At 40.3% G+C, this 19,721-nt stretch overlaps 1 protein-coding gene across 1 annotated transcript; it reads right to left on the bottom strand.

Annotated features, from left to right (window-relative positions):
• Positions 1 to 545: 545 nt before the first annotated feature.
• scaf11 (SR-related CTD-associated factor 11) lies at positions 546 to 15,453 on the bottom strand. Its single transcript, XM_058408767.1, has 15 exons — positions 15,227 to 15,453; positions 13,559 to 13,621; positions 11,884 to 12,029; positions 9,666 to 9,743; positions 9,480 to 9,559; positions 9,326 to 9,393; positions 9,181 to 9,209; positions 8,456 to 8,556; positions 7,532 to 7,651; positions 7,345 to 7,430; positions 5,031 to 7,202; positions 3,617 to 3,933; positions 3,356 to 3,517; positions 3,136 to 3,255; positions 546 to 1,382 (listed from the first exon to the last, which is right to left on the bottom strand). The coding sequence occupies exons 2-15, from the start codon at positions 13,578 to 13,580 to the stop codon at positions 1,272 to 1,274; spliced, it is 3,612 nt and encodes a 1,203-aa protein (XP_058264750.1). The 5' UTR covers positions 13,581 to 13,621; positions 15,227 to 15,453; the 3' UTR covers positions 546 to 1,271.
• Between the last annotated feature and the right edge of the window lie 4,268 nt (positions 15,454 to 19,721).

Genomic DNA, 19,721 nt, shown 5'->3' on the forward strand with positions numbered 1-19,721 from the left:
ACCCATAATGCACTGTGTATTTTGACCCCTTTCTATCAGAACCAGCATTAACTTCTTCAGCAATTTGAGCAACAGTAGCTCGTCTGTTGGATCGGATCACACGGGCCAGCCTTCGCTCCCACGTGCATCAATGAGTCTTGGCTGTCGACGACCCTGTTGCTGGTTTACCACTGTTCCTTCCTTGGACCACTTTTGATAGATACTGACCACTGCAGACCGGGAACACCCCAAAAAGAGCTGGCGTTTTGGAGATGTTCTGATCCAGTCGTCTAGCCATCACAATTTAGCGCCTTGTCAATCTCGCTCAAATCCTTTTTCCTTGCCCATTTTTCCTGCTTCTAACATCAACTTTGAGGAAAAAATGTTCACTTGCTCTCTAATGTAGCCCACCCACTAACAGGTGCCATGATGTGTGCTCATAATGTTATGCCTGATCAGTGTACGTTACAGGCATGTCCTAATAATCCAGTATCTTATATCAGAGACTGCTCGAAACACATATTGATTTATCCTGTGACTGATAAAGAAGCTGGTAAAAATACAAATGGGAACAGAGAGCATGTTTATTTTTTTTTTTTTTTGCTCTGGGAGGTAAATAAATACATTTGTGCGATACAGAAAGCACTATGAGGGACAATAATCCCCAACTAAAACAGCTCTGTTCATATTTTAATTGAAAATCTGTGAACAGGCTCCCTGCACCTAATGTCCAAGATTCACATAGAAACAAATCTCCAGCTGAACCGATAGCAAAAAAAAAAAAATCACATTGTCAATGGACATTTATTGAGGATTAAGATTATGTTGAGTAGAAAAAGTAAAGAATTTGAATGCTATTACATCATTAATGTCCTTGACAGTGTCTGTGTGTGTGAGAGTGAGGGATGGAAGGAGGACAAGAAAGATACAGAAGTACCAACTCTGTTCATTTGATTAAATCACTTACAGCAATGCCACAGACTGGAAAACAGCCAGAAACATGGGAAGAAAAAAAAAAAAACCTGACAGTGATTTTTCTTGAGAGTAAAATATGATCTGTGAGCTCCACCCCTCAGCGATCGTTTACAGCAGCCGCGCCAGAACAACAGATAAAGCAATTAAAGGGCAGTTTGCACTATATGAAATCCAAATTAAACAAAAATAATGCAATCTATAGAAAAATCTTCATTACTCTTCTCAGATATGAAAAGAAGCTCCAGTCGTAACGGCCGGTGGAACACGGGCTCCTGTGGAGGAATTGCACTTGTGCGGGCAGCAGAGCGACGTCTCCCTCAGTTCTTGTCCGTTTTGTTCTTGCGAATGTGTTTGTACTTGTCCACGTACGCTTTGACGAGGTTGGCCACTTTACTGGCGTCGACTTCTCCGCTCTTGCTGTGGCAGACCTGAAAAAGTAAAACACTCAGTGTTGTTGAAGTCTGCACATATTTTCTTTGAAGAGGGATAAAGACACAAAACACTTCAGATCAGGAAACAATGCAGCGCTGAACTACAGCAACAGCCTGTTAACGATGTAAAAAATGAAACCAAGAATAATTATTTCAGATCTTTAATGCAAGATGACTGCTCAGAATAAAACAAATGCATTCAAAAGTAATCATCATACACATGCAAATCAATGAAGTGATTTGGATCAAGCCCAAATAAAGATCAGCAGCTTCTGCAGGGTTTTCTTGCCACTTGGTTTCATTTGACTGCTGAAGTAGCAAAGAGCTTAGAATACGTGTACAGGATCTGGGGTGAAAAGTATCAATCAGGAGACTGGGACAAAAGAATCTTTAACCTTTAGATGTAACATGAAACACCGAAGGCCATCAACGAGTGACGAAAACGAGGCACCATAGTGACACCACCGAGAACAGGACTGTAATTGAACAAGGAGGCTGCCAAGTGACAGTAAAGGAGCTGCAGCAATAATCTGGGAAGCAATTGCTCATATTCTTCACGTCTGGGCTACAGTGTAGGGTGACTGGACAGCCTTTCTCACAAAAAAAACAAAAATCATCATCATCATCATCATCCAAGCTTGTAAAAATCACCCCAAAACAGGTACTCTAATTGAGACAGACTGGTATTTGAAGCTATCATTAGGAGTTCCTCTATTTTGGCAGAAATGATGAAGAAAAATTTCACCTTCCCACATGATAACCACCCAGAAATCAAATCCAAGTAAACAAAAGAATGGATTCACAGCAGCAGACAGAGCTCAGATTAAAATCCTACCATAAACCTGACTTGAAGAGGGCTGTGTACAGGAGAGCTGCTCATCATTTAACAGGGTTGGAGCATTTCAGAAAGGAAGAGTGGAATCTATACGTCTTAAAGTGGTGGACTGTTAAAGCAACTTTGGCTTGATATGCAGCACTCAAATTGTTAATTAAGGCGTCGTTAGTGGGGAATCAGTTTTTACCTCCCCTCTTCCTCCTTTCAATATTTTCTTTCCACTAGAATTTTGTTGGTATCTCATATTAAAAGGACATAACCATTTTATATCCACTGTATGCATTTTTATTGTACTTGAAGCTGCAGACATACACTGAAATTCTTACTTTTACACTTTGGTTGAAAAGTGCTACCACAAGCTATTGTTGAAGAACTTCTCATAACATGGTGGTGTGCTACACACTTCCTGAGAACCATACTCTCACGGACCAGAGTGCAGAGTCAGTTCACACTCAGAGATTTCAAGCGTTAAGCTGTTCCTCAAAATTTATTGTTATATTACTAAGAAGACATTCAGCAATATATTACAAATGATCTGTTCTCATGTTCATCGCCCAAAAACTGCATCTCCAAATATGGCGTAGACAAATTTATTTAACCAAGCTAGCTAATATTCAGCACATAAAACAAACCTGTTATGTTTGATCACTTAAGATGATATTTGACTCACATACGATTTATGAATGGTATTTTCTGTGTAATTTGCTTGCCATATTACATATATGTACATGAGGGTAAGCTAATATCTAAAAGGAAATGGAAAACCACCTGATGACTGTTTATCTGATCACAGATTTGGGTTCTGAAATCTATAATGAAAACTGTAGAGAATTCACTGGTTAAATGAACAATTGTCTGAAAAGTGTGTACAAAAAAAAGAAAAAGAAAAAAAAAAGGGAAAACCTGCTGACTTACTTTTTCTACAGCTTTGCGTACAATCTCTTTGTACTCCTCCTTGGTGATATCCTTCTTTTGGTAATATGGCTTGATGGCTGCTTTCACTTCAGTGATGGCTTTTTCCTGAATCTGTAATTTCTGCCATGAAACAGTGAGGAAAATGAAATCAGATTTTTTTTTTTTAATGCAGCCCAGACTTCCAGTTTGATGAGCCATTCCACCAGGGCAGTACACTTACCTTCTCCTTCTTGGAACTGTCTGCATGGGCTTTGCTGTGAGAGGAGGGCTGTGTGGTGGAAGAGGGCTGTGCTACACTAGATGTGTTGATAAGATGAGCCTGTGATGCTGCAGCCTTGTTTGGCGAAGCTTTCACTGGACCTTTTCCGGGCAAACTTATCACCTGGTTAAAGAAATTAACAATTATACCAATACTTATTCCAATACACACACCAGGACATTTAAAAGCATCTTGAAATACAGAACAACATAGATCTCTCACCTGAGGCAGAGGGTCAGTGGGCAAGACAGTAAGGCTGCCCTGCTGTATTGGAGGAGGTGGTGGAGGAGGTGGAGGAAGACCCTGTACTGCCATTGCATGCATCTGAAGAGGGGGGCCAGATGGATGCAGGTGGACAGGTATCTGGGTAGGAATGGCAAACTGGGCTGGCTGGACAGTCACAGAAGGTCCTCGAGGTGCCATAGAACCTATTGGGTAGCGCAGCACTCCAAGCATATTAATCTGATGTGGAAGAACATTGGGAGGGGCAGGTACTGCTTCGTTGGGTATATGGGTGTTCGGCTCACTCTGTGGGAGATCTGAAATAAAAATATAAGTAATATCAGCATAATTAATACCAGCAAGATCAGAGATGGATAATTTAAAGCCATTTACCAACATGTTTAATGGACCCTACAATCAAATATACAGCATCCCATCTCAGCATAATTTAATTGTCTTGGGTGTACAGGTCTTAAAATACACTTCCACACCAACCGGGACAAATCCCCCTTTTTTAGCAAATATTTTAAACACCATCAATAATCCACCTCAAATCATCCCATAATTTGATTAGGAAATTGATGCAATAAACTAAAGAACCCTGTTCCAGTATGACGATGCCCCTGTGCACAAAGCACAGAGCTCCATGAAGATGTGGTGCGGCGGTTAAGGTTGCAGTGGAAAAACTTGAGTGTCCTGCACAAAACCCTGATTCTGACCCCACTGGAACCCCGAGTGAAAATGGAACTAAATCTCAAATGGGACGTTAAAAAAGCACGAGTGTAATGGTCAGGTGTCCACATAATTTTGTCTGTCTAGTGTATATACAGGCAGTACTTGCAACGCCTCTGACCGTAGGAGGGTGGAAATTCTCACAGACCTCAAAACCAATGCTGTATTATAAAACAGTTCTCCAACTAAAATATCCCTTGATCAAAGGTTCACACGGCAGCTACCAGGAGAAATACTCTCAATAGTACACCAAGATGGACTTAACAGCGTAAGGGCTGCTTAATAAAGAGGCCAGTAAAACGTTGGCATGGCATTACAGGGTCAGTGTCAGTGCTATACTAAGAATGATCCTCCTCTCATAATATTTGGGCAATGGTTATCCTATTGAACCACTATGGAAGTCAACAATGTGCCCAGGTTCAGGTTCTCTTCCCAAGTTCTACAAAACTCCACTACAGCAATGAACATCATTCTGACAAAAAGTGTTCCCTCAGTTGATGTACCCTGTGGATGAATCCTGGAAGAATGACATTGTGATGGTGATGTTTTCTCAAAGAACAAAGCAATCAGAACTTTATATGGATTTGCAGTGACCCTTCCCTCTAGGAGGAAATGTTATGCAAGGCCAACAGTACTATAATTAATTTGGTACCACATATTTAAAAATCTAGCAAATGCATACCAGTTTGTTTGGAGATTCCAGCTGCAGGCTGCTCGTCCTCTTGTTTGTTCCAGATGCTGCCACCTGGCCCAGGTCCTCTTTCCCTCCGTGAGTAGTAGTTCTGCACATCAGCAGGGAGCGTTCGCCGCACTGCCCAGCTGGAAGCAGCGGACCATCCTGATCGGTCCAAAAGTGTATCACAGGTCTCGGGCTCTTTTCTTTTCCCTCCTGGCCTGTTCTCATTGAACTGACTGTAGGAGTCACTCCCTGTGTTGTTTGTTGTCCCTGAGAAAGAGCTGCGCTGCTGCCGCCAGTTATCTGCCGACTCGCCATACTGGCCATAGGACCGTTGACTGCCCCGACCTCGTCCAGAGGGACGTCCTTGCTCAGAGCTCCAGCCCCCTCTAGGCCAATAGTCTGTGGATGAGTCACCAGATTTCTCCTCCAAGTGCTGATCTCGTTCCCTGCCATCAGTATTAAGCCAAGATCTCTCCTTCACCCACGGTGGGTTTTCTGACTGACCTCTGTCTGGTGAGGTCTCTGGAGGATAGAGGCTGCCGTTACCCGAAGAGTTGAACTCCCTTGCTGGAAATGGTCTATCTGAATTGCTTCTCCTGTTTGAGCCGAGAAAGGGACGCCCAGATCGCCAGCCTTCCCCTCCCCAAGAGTCTCTTTTCCGAGGAGACTGTGCCCTTTGATCACTGCGTTCTGAAGACATGCTTCTCCGATTTGGCCTGTTTCTGGATCTTGAGCGTGATCTGGAGCGAGATCTGGACCGACTTCGGGAGCGCCTCCTGCTCCGCCTCTCTCTGCTGCGATTCCGTCTGTAGCTCCCTCGCTCCTCTTCGTAATCACGGCCTCGACTTCTGTGCGGTGAACCAGCATTGCGGCTACGATCCCTGGATCGTGATCTCCGTGATCCTTCATTTTTGGACTCGCTTTTAGGGGACCAGGTGGTTGTGGGCGAGTGGAATCGAGACTTTCGTTGCCGACCATCTCTCCTGTTTGAAGATGTCTGATCCTTGGCAGGCTCACACTTATCATGTACCTCAATCTTCTGCTCTCTATCCTGAATAAGGATTTGGTCAGCAGATAATATCTGGGGTTCAGCAACAGCACTGTTAATCTCCAGAACCATCTCAGCAGCAAGAGAAGTGTTCTCTGAAGCAGGAGAGTCACAGTCCATAGGTATAGACTCAGTGTTGTCCTGCTGACCACTGATGTCGAGAGACACATCATCTTCTGTGTCTGCAGTAATTGAAGGGTCTTGCATCTGTAAACAGTCTTCAGATGTATCAAGAGTGGAGATGCTGTCAGGCACAGGAAGTAGACATGCTTCACTGGTTACATTTTCATGCTCCACTGGCTCTGCTTCAGCTTCAGATTCTGGATTATGGTCCGTGGCCTCTGAAGAGCTCACGGTTGTAGTAGTCAAATTATTGTTGTTCAGTAAAGACTCAGGTGTGTTGCTAGGTCCCTCTAGCATCACCTGGACAGCTAATGGAGCAGACAACCGCTGGTAATCGTTTTCGAGACATGCTTCTGTTTCTCTCTCGGGTGTGTCCTGTGCAGAATGATCCTCCTGAGATGATGTCTGATTATCCTTTGGCTTAACTGCATTCTCTTCTTCCTCACAACACGGTTTTACAATGATAGGTAAAATGTTTTCAGTCTCCTCTTGAGACTCAGTGTTACTTTTTTGTTCCTCTTCATCCTGATCAAAAGAATCTGAACCTTCATTTACATCTCCCTGACACTCTGGTGAACTCTGGTCCTCTTCCATCTCCTCCGTCGTCCCCAACGTCTTCAACTCCTCCATATCTCCGTCAGGTTCATCTTGACTTGTCGGCTCACCTTCCTCGCTGCATTCCTCTTTTTCAACTGCTGTTCGTCGAGTGGCCGCTTTCTTCCTGCCTTTCCTCTTTGTGGTAGGCTTCTGTTTGCTAGCAAGCTTTTGCTTACTTGTAGAAGCAGGCATGTCGTTTGAAGCACTGCCAGCAGGAGAGGTGGAGCCGGAGTCAGACTGGGGGGACTGTCCGGATGAAGTATCTTCATTCCCAGTTTTGGTCTTTCGGGATGAGCGTCTCGTATGATTCTCAGCCTGTTTGACGGAGCTCTTCGATCCAGATCCTCTTTTACTGCTTCTCCCTTCACCTTTGGGACATGTGACTGCACAAACCTTTCCATAAAGAACTGAGAAATGCAAAGTGTATAAAGAATTTTGCTGAATGAAAATTAAATTCAATATACAATACAATCTTCTGTTGTTCCTTACAACAATCTGCTGATCAAAGACACAGTTTAGCATTGTATAATTACAATCCGGGATACTCACCAGGGAAACCAGATCCCAGTAAACATGGAGAGGGACGCAATATGGGCTGATGGAGAAGAGTATGGGGGCAGTGCCTGGACAGAATGCTGATTTAAATTAAAAAAAAAAAAAAAAAGGTCAGTCAGTGGATGTCCATGACAGAATGCCATAAACAATTACAATACAGCGACAGACATAAAATTCTCACCTTGGGATAGAGGGAGGTGTTATAGAAACTGGCAGCCACTGTTGCTCGGTTGTATTTCTACAGCACACAGTCCATTCCTCATTCACTGTCTCATCTTCAGGAATCACCGTCGTCTCTGTACTGTACGGCAACCGTTAGATCGAAGAGTTTTATATGAACTGCTTTTAAAAAAGAGCTCAGTAAAAATAACCGATAGATGTCTTAACAATTAAACCATTGTTATTAACGAAGGCTCCAATTTTTGAATAACGTGCGTCAAGAGTAGAAGCCATTAGAAGTGATATCCTTTTTTAAGTTTAAGTGGAAAGCAACTGGAATTGACTGGATTTTCTTATCAGAGCCACTGTATTTAGATAGATTTTTGTTTGGATATATGAAACACAAAATACCTACAGTCAAGATTTTAGATATAAAATATTACCAAATAATACAGTTTAAGTTGTAAATAAAATGTATGCATATATAAATGAAAACAAGCACGTTTCTCCCTATATTTCATGTAGTTTTCAACAAATAAATCCATTATACAATAATGACAAACATTTTAATCTAATTAAAATCATAATGTGTAAGACCTTAATGGTTTGTAGTTTATTATAGCAACCAGTTTCCGCCCAGCAAGAGCTGCTCTGGCTGCTGAGTAGAGACAAGTTAAAATTACTTCTAAGCACTTTCTGTGAAATTTTACTTGTTTTATAATGAATCTCAGGCACTTAGAGATGCAGTGGTGCTTTGTGACTGCACCCTGTGAAGGTTTTTTTTTTGCTGGGCACCAACAATTTGCTGTTGCTGGCTTTGAAAGCTAATAAATCAAAGTGCTGATGGTCAGAGCATGAACAAAGAGGATTCAATATGAGTGTCTCTGCATCTAGAACTACTATAAAACATCTCCCTTATTTTGCCTGCTGCCTGTAGAATATTTACATGACTTGGGTGAGTATGCCGAGTGTCTCCCCCTGCTGGGCTGAGCGTCCATGTGCGCCGTGATGAGTGAGCAGCTGCGAGCGGCACGTCTCGCCTTCAACCTGCAGAGATTTAAACACAGTTTTTAGATAGATAGATAGATAGATAGATAGATAGATAGATAGATAGATAGATAGATACGGACGAAAATATCTTGAAAGCTGAAATTTCATCTGAAACATTGTTGCTATAAGCTATGTAATGGAATCAAAGTCAATAGAACATGACCTCTTTCTGAGTTTCACCAAATATTTTCTCTGAACTGCAGGAATCAAAAACTTTCACTTGATTTTCTGAACCTCATTTTTTCCCCTTATTGTACTGGAATAGTTTTGTTCTACTTGAAATTATTTAAACTGAATTTTCTATCTAAATTACTTTTTTTTTTTTTTTTACACCTTAATGTGAATTTTTATAACCTAATTTTTTAAAGTGAAAATTTCCAATCATTAAAAACTGACATGTTTTTCCTCCCTAAAGCATTAGAAATTCAGGTTCTGCTGACTCTGATTTCTTTAAGTACTGGGAGCCACTCCACATTTAAATCAGGAGTTCAGCATTAAGAACAGGTGTAGAGTGGTCAGGGCTTGTCAGAAAGCAGAAAGTTCATAATGTCCATTTGGGGTCATTTAGTTCGAGAATTTAGGGATCTCAAAACTGAAAATGTTATACAGAAGACAACAAACCTTCTTTAGTGCAGAGGAACCAATATCACCTGTTAGGAACAAACTGCATGTTAGTCTCATAGAAACAAAAGCAATCGTGTAAAAGTAAAATGACTTTAAATTAAATATGAACTCTATTCAAATTTTAGGAATGTTGTTTACATACATATTTTACATGTCAGTTCAGCACTTGCTCTTTTCTCCTCCTTTCCATCTTTTTTGGTTTTCCCCTCCCTACAATCAATACAATTATTCAGTGAAATACATACAAAACAACAGTCCAGTGAAAACGAATGGAGAACAAAAATATTAACACCTACTCTGAAAAGCTTTCCGGTGCTTCATCTTCTTTAGAGTTGCATACACAAGTGTTTGACGTGCTAGAAGGTTTTACAGGAATCTGGAGACACAGAAGAGGTCCATTAGGTCCAGACATGCAGTAAGAGAGGAATATTTCACAGAGAGAGAGAGAGAGAGAGAGAATGAGAGAGAGAATGCATCTTGACCTCAGTGTATCCCAGAAAAGGGTCCTGTGTACAGACTGAGCTGAAAGGTCTGCGGTCCACTGGACAGATCTGCAGCATCTGTGGTACAGCAAACACAGCAGGAGCGTAAGAATAAGTAAAATGTTATTAGCCTTAATGATCAATGGGAGAAAATAATTATCATGAAACACCACCACTAGTTATTACTACTACTATATGGTGTATGCAACAATACAGTGAACCCACGGTTCAATACGTACCGCGTTTTTTACCCACGGTTTTCGGTTCGGTTGGATTGGCAAATTAAAGTGTTTTTTTCATTATTCTTTGCTTAGGTGACATGAACAGTAAGTATGTTAAGAAGAAAAAAAAAATGGTATTAGTTGCAATTCTCTTTATTTTACTTAAATGCAAAAACCAATTTGTACACATTCATAGTGTACTGAAAATAGTGAGATATATAAATTAGCGCTTGTATGACTTTATTACAGGGACGGGTTTGGAGTATGGCGCTCTTTTTTTCCCCAATCCGCTCTGTAATGACCAGTAACGGCGAGATAACTGCCTGTTACCCCCGAGGTCCAACTATCTGTAGAGCAAGGCTTTGTGCTTTAGCCAATTCAGTTTCGATTTTTTTGCGCGTTGCCGAAAGCCCACATCACCGATCACAGAAAATGGCTGCAAACCTTTAGCAATTATTATATTATAATTATTTTTTGTGTCTCTCGGAACCAGTTGGGTCTGAATGCTGGAAGGAATCAGTTAGGGACTGTTGTTTTTTGGATGCCTGTGTTACCTGCTCTGCCATCCTGCTTCCACACAGCGATATCTCTGGGTGATGGAGCTGCAGATGTGTGGTCATGTTGGAAGTATTTCCATGCGAGTAGGTAACTTGTGTATAACAGCGCTTGCAAAGTCATTTTTTGTTTAGCATTTTTGTTTCATCGGCATCATAGTCAACAACAAATCCGAAATGTCCCCACACCACAGATTTGAAAGACAGCACTGCTTCCTTGTATTTCTGTCCAGGGTCAGAGTGAAATCTGACACCAGCATCACAAGCATGTTTAAGTGCCCCTAACTTTAGCGATCACTGATTGGATAATTACTTGTGGGGAGGCGTGTCTGTCTCAGCGCATAGACATACAGTACAGGCAAACACAAACAGGCGGTTCAGAGAGTAATAAAACACATGGTTATTATTATTTTAAGGTAAAACCGTATTGAACAGTGGAGGTCGTACCGAACGGCTCAATATTATATTGAGTATTGTGGCATCCCTAATTACTACTATTACGATTATAATTATCATCATCAGGCTGAGCCACAATTGGAGTTTATGACTTCATTTGGAAAAAGATGAATAGAAGTCAGCACAGAGTTAAGTGTACATAAATGAATTTGAAACTGAAAGTTAAGAAACTGAAAATGAATGTACAATGCGATCAATATTTGGAAGCATTGCAAGTTTACAACAATCTGACTGTCATTACAAATTTATAGCATGGTCCGGAGACCACATTGAAAATCTGGGATTTTACATTCTTTCTTTTTATATATTTAAATTGGAAATAAAGAAAAGGTTTCAGAATTAAACATATAAAATAGAGAAAGGGGTGTTGAACATTTAATATTCAAGATTCTGCACTATTTCTAGGCAAATCTCTGATGTTGAGCATGTTAATGTACGCTTATGAGATCAGATGTCCCTCATGTCTAATCTCTTCTACTGAAGCATGTGATCAGACAATACTCTGAGGGATACGATCTAAAATGGATCATGAGGTTTTACAAAACCCTTGTAGTTCATGCAGCTGTCATTACACTGTCATTAAAGTGGGAAAAATGGGACATACTATACTACAAAGCTCTGAGATTCATGTAATATTTCAAAGTTTCACTCGAGTTGTTGTCGGTGCTGTAAATCCTAATGAAATGAGTTGTATTTAGTTAGAAATGAACGCAAAATCACTAGAGCTTTCAGAACAGTATATGGAACACATTTACTAACCCAGTGCACAGAAATCAGCGCTTGACTCACTGACGTGTGCTGACCGGCTTACTTTTGGAAGTGCATGTAGTGATCAGTTTTTAATTAAGTTGATTAATTTCACCTTATAGTCACCACACAAAAACACTGTGTGGAACAAAGGGGCTGATTAATTTTGTTTGCAGTTGTTCTGTGTGTGTGTGAGAGAGAGAGAGAGAAAAAGAGAGAGAGACATTGCGATTAGCAGACCTGAGCCCAGCGTAGGATGCAGCTGAGACAGTAGACATGGGTGCAGGCGTCAGGTACAGCACGCTCCACAGGCCTGGGAGGGTTCAGGCAGATAGGGCAGAGCTGGCTTTCCTCATCCTCAGATGCATCCTCTACGCTCTGCATACCTACCAACACACAACACGTTACAGTTATTATTTTTCTCATCAAAACATGTTTTTATCAGGATATTAAAGCCGACCTTGCATAGTGATGAAAACTATAGATGATCTTGTGCTCTGAGACCTGGCACAGCTTTCTGAAAGCTTGCAACAGTAACACCATAAAAACCTCCATTTAAATATATTTGGTCTGTTAGTTAAAAGTTGCTCAAAAGATCCTGGTTACACAATTCCAGTTGATTCTATACGGTTATAGAAAGGACAGTATTTATAATCATACTCTCCAGTGTCACTCAGATGGGGATGAGGTTCCCTTTTGAGTTTCCTCTCAAAGTTTCACCTGAGGGAATTTCTTCTCACCACCGTCACCTCTGGATCGCTCATTAGGGATAAACACAAATTTAAATTTTAAACTTTGTCATTTTTATATACCTGTTAAGCTGCTGTGTGACAATGTCCACTGTTAAAAGCACTTTACGAATAAAACTGAATTGAATATGCATTTAGTGAAGTCCACAAAACTCCATAAAAGGTAAGCTCACATAGTGGTGCGTATTTGAAATAAATAAATGTTTAACTTCTGCGGTCTGAAACTCTTGTCTAATGAGTTATGGCTGAATGTGAGCAGATTGTGTACACTTTATCCAGCAGTTACATCATTAATAAACACAAGCTAAGCAGTTCCATCAGCAGGGCACGCCTATACACGCCTGTACACACCCACGCCTTCAGAAGAGGTGGTACATTACAGAACATGAGCAGTTCATAACCTCTTCCCATTATTCTGCTACATGTTTATCTTTGTCTCATCTGTCAACAGGATGTTGTTCAGAACTTTACAGTTAAAGGCAAACTTTAATCTCTTCTTCCTGCTTTTGAGGTTTATATCTCGTGGTAAATCGACAGCTGAATGACACAGATACGCCAACCTCCTGGAGAGCGTTCTTCATCAGACCTCTTATTATAGACAGGTTTTCTCTTCACCAGGGAAACAATTCTTTGGGTCTTTCAGCGTTCCTGGGCTCAGCAGTTTGCTCTTTCTTTTCAAGACCACACCAAATTAGGTGGCCACATGTTGCTTCGTAGGCAGTGACAGCTCTTTGGACTTTGTATTGAGAGTTAACAGCACAAGATTCCAGATGGAAATGTCACATTTGATCAAGCCTAGTTTCTTTATTTGTTTTCCTTTTAGTGAAATAATAAGGAAACAATACACACATGGCCAAGGAACAGCTGAACAATCAACTGTCCAATTACTTTTGGTCCCTCAAAAAGGGAGTCAATGAGCACACACACATACTGTAATTCCTATACTGTTCACCTGATTTAGATGTAAATATCCTCAAAGTAAAGCTAAAAACCTGCACTTTGAGCTTGGATTCATTATATAATCTCAAAAATAAATTGCTCTGGTGTTTTATTTGTATGTCTATCAAGGGTCACAATGGGTTTGGAGACTTATGTTAGGACTCCAAACCATCACAGAAAAAGCAAGAAAAAAACCCAAAACACATTAACAGATCAGACACACTCACCATTTCTGGGACATGTAGGCATCTTTGGCTCAGCGTGTCCACCACTGCTGGTCTCAGGAAAGTCTGTAAAGGGGCAAAAATAATTTAAGAGTAATTTAACAAGCTGAAGTTAGGGATCTTTAGATAGGCATGGAATATTCTATAAACAATCTCTGTTCATCAGGTTTCTGAGTCAAATTCCAGGCACAGTATCGTCAAAGACACAGAATCACTCTGTCTCTGCAGTCATTGTGATTGTTGTCATGATTTACAAAAATCATCTGTCTCGTTTACAAGAATGTTCACAAATCTAAAAAACCCAGAAGAGTGGCAGATAAAACAGATCTTTCTGTAGGCTTAAGAAGTTTTTCAAAATTCAAGCACTAACTTTAGAAGCGTTAGAACTGCATAAAGGTCTTAAGTAAAACACAAGTATCCAATCTGAGACACAATTTAGTTTCATTATTCAGTGTCTGTTTATGTTGGTATTGCACCAAACGACTGCAGGATCGATACGTGCAGCAGCCATTTTGTGTACGTGGGATATGTGCACATTAAACAGCAAGGATAAAATCAGCCTGTGTGGATGACCTATTGTTGGATATTTACACTCATCTCAAAAATCATAATTATTACAACGGTGTTTTATTTGACTTTAAACAAATCAAGCAAAAAAAAAAACAACAAAATAAAACCTTCTTTGCTTTACAAATTTCATATTTAATTTAGACACAGACTGTACTGCATGAGCAAGATACGGGGTGTTTTTCAGACTTATTAATAAAGGAAGAGGGAAAACACTGAAAATATATTAGACAATTTTATGATGCGTAGTGCAGCCATCCATCTATTTCTCTATGAAAACTAAGATGATCAGCAATCCTCAGGGCATTCACACCACAATGTCTACTTTCAACGAGCATTATATTTAATTAAAAAAAAGAAAAACTCATTAATAATAATACATAAATAAGCTCCAATTATAAAAAATATATATATGAAATAATAAAATTTAAAAAAAAAGAAAAACATTTTAAGTTATCACGATATCTCTTTACACTGCATTGTGTCTTAATTTGATCGCGATATCTGTGTCGTGTGGTCATATCGCTCAGCCCTGACCCGGCTCCTTCGTGTTATTTACACGCTCCTTATATCACAAACAACACAAGTCTCCTGGGTTTCCATGTAAACCAACATGACCTTTGACCTCCAGCAGTAAACTTAGGCCCCGGTCCTGTGATGTAGCCGACATGCTTCATTTTTCATATTTCTGACAGCTTGCTTGAGGTTTAACGAACACACACACACACACACACACACAGCTAGATACAACCGAATCCTAATTAAATCCTGGTGTTACCGGAAGTCAGACAAAAGTGTCTGTACAGAGCTAACATGCTAGTTAGCTTAGCTACACTAAGTGTTAGCAAAGTTGTGCAAGTTGTAAACTTGTTTTGCTCTGTCGGTGTGATTAGCCTGGAAGCTAACTATCCTAACACAGCCACGGGCACGTTTCGTTTTAAAGGGTTTAGCTACACCATGCTAACTTTTTAAAGTTGTTAGCTGGTGAGCCACTGAGACTTAATTTCTTTTTATCCAATCAGTCACTGACGCCGTGTTGTTACTTAGCATGCGCGTTAGCAAAGAGCGCTGCTATCCGTGTGCACAATACATTAACTGACTTACCTTAGCCTAGAGGCTTAGCCAGCCAGCTAGCCCGTGTCTTACACCGCGGTGGCGCTTCTTCGCTACAACCAGCATACGAGCCGCTGAAACAACACAAACACCAACCCGCGCGTCCAACCTGAACGCGTACAAAGTGCACAAGCAGCGGCGACGGCTTTAAAAGTGTCCCGGCCACATGTAGAGAGCCCGGGTACTTGTAGCGGTCACTCCTGAACGCATGGCGGCGCTGCTGCACGAGACAGCAATGGCGGCCGGGAGGACGAGTGCGTCATTACGCAAGACGTCCCTACACCGTCCCTACAACGGTTCCTTTAAGTGCTCGCCATTAGGGGGCGCTCACGAGTATGAGTCCGCAAGTTGTGTGTGTGTGTTTGTGTTTGAGTTTGAGTACTTTGTTTGTTTTGTATAATCGAGTTTATTTTGCCTTACTGAAAGACAAATAAAGAGATGACATTCATAGTTATCACTTCCGTCTCACATTCACTTACATTCATATGGCACGTTCATGACTAAGAAGTTGGAATTTTCCAACCATTTTCTTAAAAAGTGAAGATGATCATTAAATGTGAATAGCGCCAAAAAATTAAATGCAAGGGCAGTCTAATTTAAAAATCTCGCAAAATACGAATTAACATTAAATCATGCTATTATTCTCGTTATTAGTTTTTACGTCGCCATGTTGATGTGACGTCATTGAATCGCAATTCGGAGAAGTCGGAGCCCTCGAAAACTTGCTGTTTACTATTTACTGCTCCTTTTATCCTCCCTATGCTGTTTTTGGATTGTAATTTTGATGAAATAAAGTTTAATAAACAAATCAAGAAGCGCTCGAAAACAACTCAGCCGTCTTGAGTAGGAATTACAAGTTGGAGAACCATTGAAACCGATTTTTCCACCTGGGAAGTAGGAATCTTCCCTATCCTAACACAGACACGGTTACTAGGAACTCGGAAATTTCCACTTCCCACTTGGTCATGAATGTAGAATTAAAATGCCTTCAAGTCCTCCTCGGAAGTTTGTGTGTACGAGTCGTTTTTGGACAAATGGACAGCATAATAATTGATTGTGATCTTTTTGCCTTACTGAGAGGACGTAAATAACTGATCACTGAACATGCATAATTATTACTTAAATCATTATTCAGTCTTTACTAGAAAGGACCTGATTGCACTTGCTTAATCAGTAAATGTTTATGTCCAATCAGCTATTAACCGTGCCTTCAGTTTGGCTGTAATGAAATACTTTTCTGTCAGGCCCCAGTTTGTTAGACTGGGTAGAAGCATGTCTGAACGAGTGATGACTACCCGTGAGCACCAAAGGGACTGTTCTGTGTCTATTCTGATTCACACTCTACACCTCAGACTTTTACTACAGCACCGAGTCATGACTTGTGGACGTTCTATGATGAATCTGTGGTGGTAGAGTGTGTTAAGGACAGGCAGGAAGCAGAGTGCAGGATGGACAGATTTGTGGAGTGGTGCAAGAACAACAAACTGCTACTCAATGTGTTCAAGACTACTGGAGGAAGAAGATGGTAGGCCCATCTTCATAAAATACTTCAGCAACAGTTTAGATTGGAGGACTAACAGTGAGGGAGTCTAAAAGAAGGGAATGAGCAGACTCTACCTCCTGATGGACAAAATAGAGAGGTTCACAAACAATAACACCCCCTCCATGTCATACTGGCCAAACAGTGGAGCTGTTTTTCCAGAAGGCTATGTTTTTCTTGCAGTTTCACTGTAACAGAGAAAGGTACAGGAAGTCATCCTGCCCAGTGCCATCCAACTCTACAAGGAGTCGACACAGAGGATGGGTACATCCTGTGGGGACAGTGGAGACAATGGACTAATTTTTCACACCCAAATACTCCACTATACAGTACATTTATTTTAAAAAACACACTTCCAAACTTCTCATCAAACATATCTAATGTACAGTTTAAACTGTCAACCCGTAAACATTTCTTAGTTTCAGTTTCAGTCTGTAAATAACTCGATACATTCTCTTATATTATATAATATTATATGATATTATATATAATATTTGTGAGTTTATTGTGCACTTTAAGGTGTGCGCTGCTCTTTTTCTAGTCCTCCATGTTTCTCTTGTGTTGTAGCTGTTTGGTGTGACACCAAATTTCCCCTTGGTGATTAGTACTCTACCCTATTTACTCTACACTGAGGACCACAATGACTTTTTGTTACTGAAACTCTCCCAACATCTATAAAAACAGAAGTTCCTATGCTGTTTTTAAGACATTGTGTTGGTGTTTAAGTGCTTCCACATGATAACTGCAATATATTCTATATTCTATTAAAGGTCATAGGTCGTACGCAGTGATTGGTTTACATAAAAAAGAAAACACCTCTTTAATTTGAAAACCCAGGACCCCAATACAATCTCCTTATTTTCTAGTTATGAAGGCATTTTTTGCATTGATTCTACATTATTCATGCTTATGGAGCTAATGTCTAAGCTCTCTGGAAGCCATGCATGAACACTGGTAATGTGTGCACTGCCTCAGCATTGACCACATTAGAGAAATAGTCTTCGATTCAGATGTCCTCTGTACTAATTACACAGCAAGGCTACAGCAAGGCAACATAACACCAGCTGGCATAATTAGATCTCGATTCCGAGCCAAGAAAATGATCAAAGTCTCTCTAGAAGACATTTCCCAGCTGATAGTGGACCACAATGTTCACCTCTGGTTTCAGCAGCATCCAGAATCTGATTTAGCCTAGCCCAACCAGCTTGCACTTACTGTTCACAGGCTCCAAACACTGCCACTATTAAAAAACAGATGGAGCAGATGAGATGGGATGAGATGAACAGGCTGATGAGCAGCATACCGCTGAATGTCTGAATGTGAGTCTGAATTTGCTCTGCACAACACTGGCCATAGAGAATTTTGCAATCTGAGTACTGTATGCAGAGCATTGGAAAGGGTTTATAAACTTGTCTACTGCACCACACCTAAGCTTTGCGTCACATGCTTTAGCTAACAGGATGGATTGTGAGCAAATACCAGATGAATGCTGCATTCATAAACACAATAACATAAATACTTGTGACATTGCCTCATACATCAGCATACAATTTTGTTGCTCACTTTTGAGCAATCAGACCAATCTGCAGCTATTGAACTGATTCACCCCAGCCACCATTGGACACCTGCGACAGGACACCAGTCTAATCTTCACCACATTTACAGTGTTTGGCAGACACCTTTATCCAGAGCGAAGTACATTTATCCCATTTATACAACTGAACAATCGAAGGTTAAGGGTCTTGCTCAAGGGCCCAGCAGTGGCAGATTGATGATCCTGTGATTCAAACTCACAACCTTCCAATCAGTTGTCCAACACCTTAACCACTGAGCCACCATTTGCCTTCACCAATCTGGATTATGGATGGTACCAGGTGTAGTTAGCATGCTGGTGGAAAGGTGTAAAACATGCAAGCAAAGAAGAGCACACGTTTTTAGAATCAGAAACCAGAACAGCCTCACATTTCCCCAAACCTGGCTCATAGGCTAGAGTGACAAACCTGTGCCAAAAAACACCCAAACAAACAAATATCACAGAAAGAGATGCGGCATCAACTCATTGAGAAGGGCACAAGCTTGCAGGACACTGGGGTTATTTTCCTCATCAAATCCTTTTGATGAGGAATTCCATTGAATTTCTGAACTAATTCCTTTATTAGTCACAGATTAATAAAGCACATAGAAAATACTGTCTATTTAAAAAATTAAGTAACACAAATCTAATCTAATCTAATATAATATTAGAAGCTCAAATATATTTTGGTCAATTTAGAATTTCACAAATAATTTTTTTATTGTTATTCTGTTCAAAATGATCATAACATATACAGTATATGATTAGTTTCTTGAAGATTATATATATATAATATAATAAATAATTAGTAGGTACATTATACCCAAATTCACCTTTTCATCTTTGTTTCTTCTTGGATTATGTGCAAATCAGATTTTCCAACAAATATACAGCATCTGGTTGTTTTTGTAGCGTTGTACTCACCAGCAGGGGTTGCTTTTGTCCAGTCTAATGGAACTTAGGACACACACACACACACACACACACACAAAGCAGACATAAGGCGTTTTTTTTATATTATATAAATATTTATATATAGGAATTTCATATTAAAATGACTAAATGACTAAAATGTTCCTCAGACCACAAAACACACCTACAAAAAATGCTTCCGCTTGACAATTGTATTTGTTTCTGTTTCTGTTTCAAAGAGGTACTGTAAACCTCCGCTCTTCCAAAATACCATTTTGTAACCTCCAGAAAGTCAAAGAAAGTCAAAGAAGCTTTACTGTCACTTCAACCATATATAGCTGATGCAGTACACAGTGAAGTGAAACAACGTTCCTTCTAGACCAAAGGTGCTACACATTAACAAAGACAAAGTACAGTGACGCAAACAAACACAGACCTAAACATAGAGATAAAACTAAACT

This window comes from Hemibagrus wyckioides, linkage group LG14 (genome assembly GCF_019097595.1).
Source record: "Hemibagrus wyckioides isolate EC202008001 linkage group LG14, SWU_Hwy_1.0, whole genome shotgun sequence".
NCBI classification, from domain to species: domain Eukaryota; kingdom Metazoa; phylum Chordata; class Actinopteri; order Siluriformes; family Bagridae; genus Hemibagrus; species Hemibagrus wyckioides.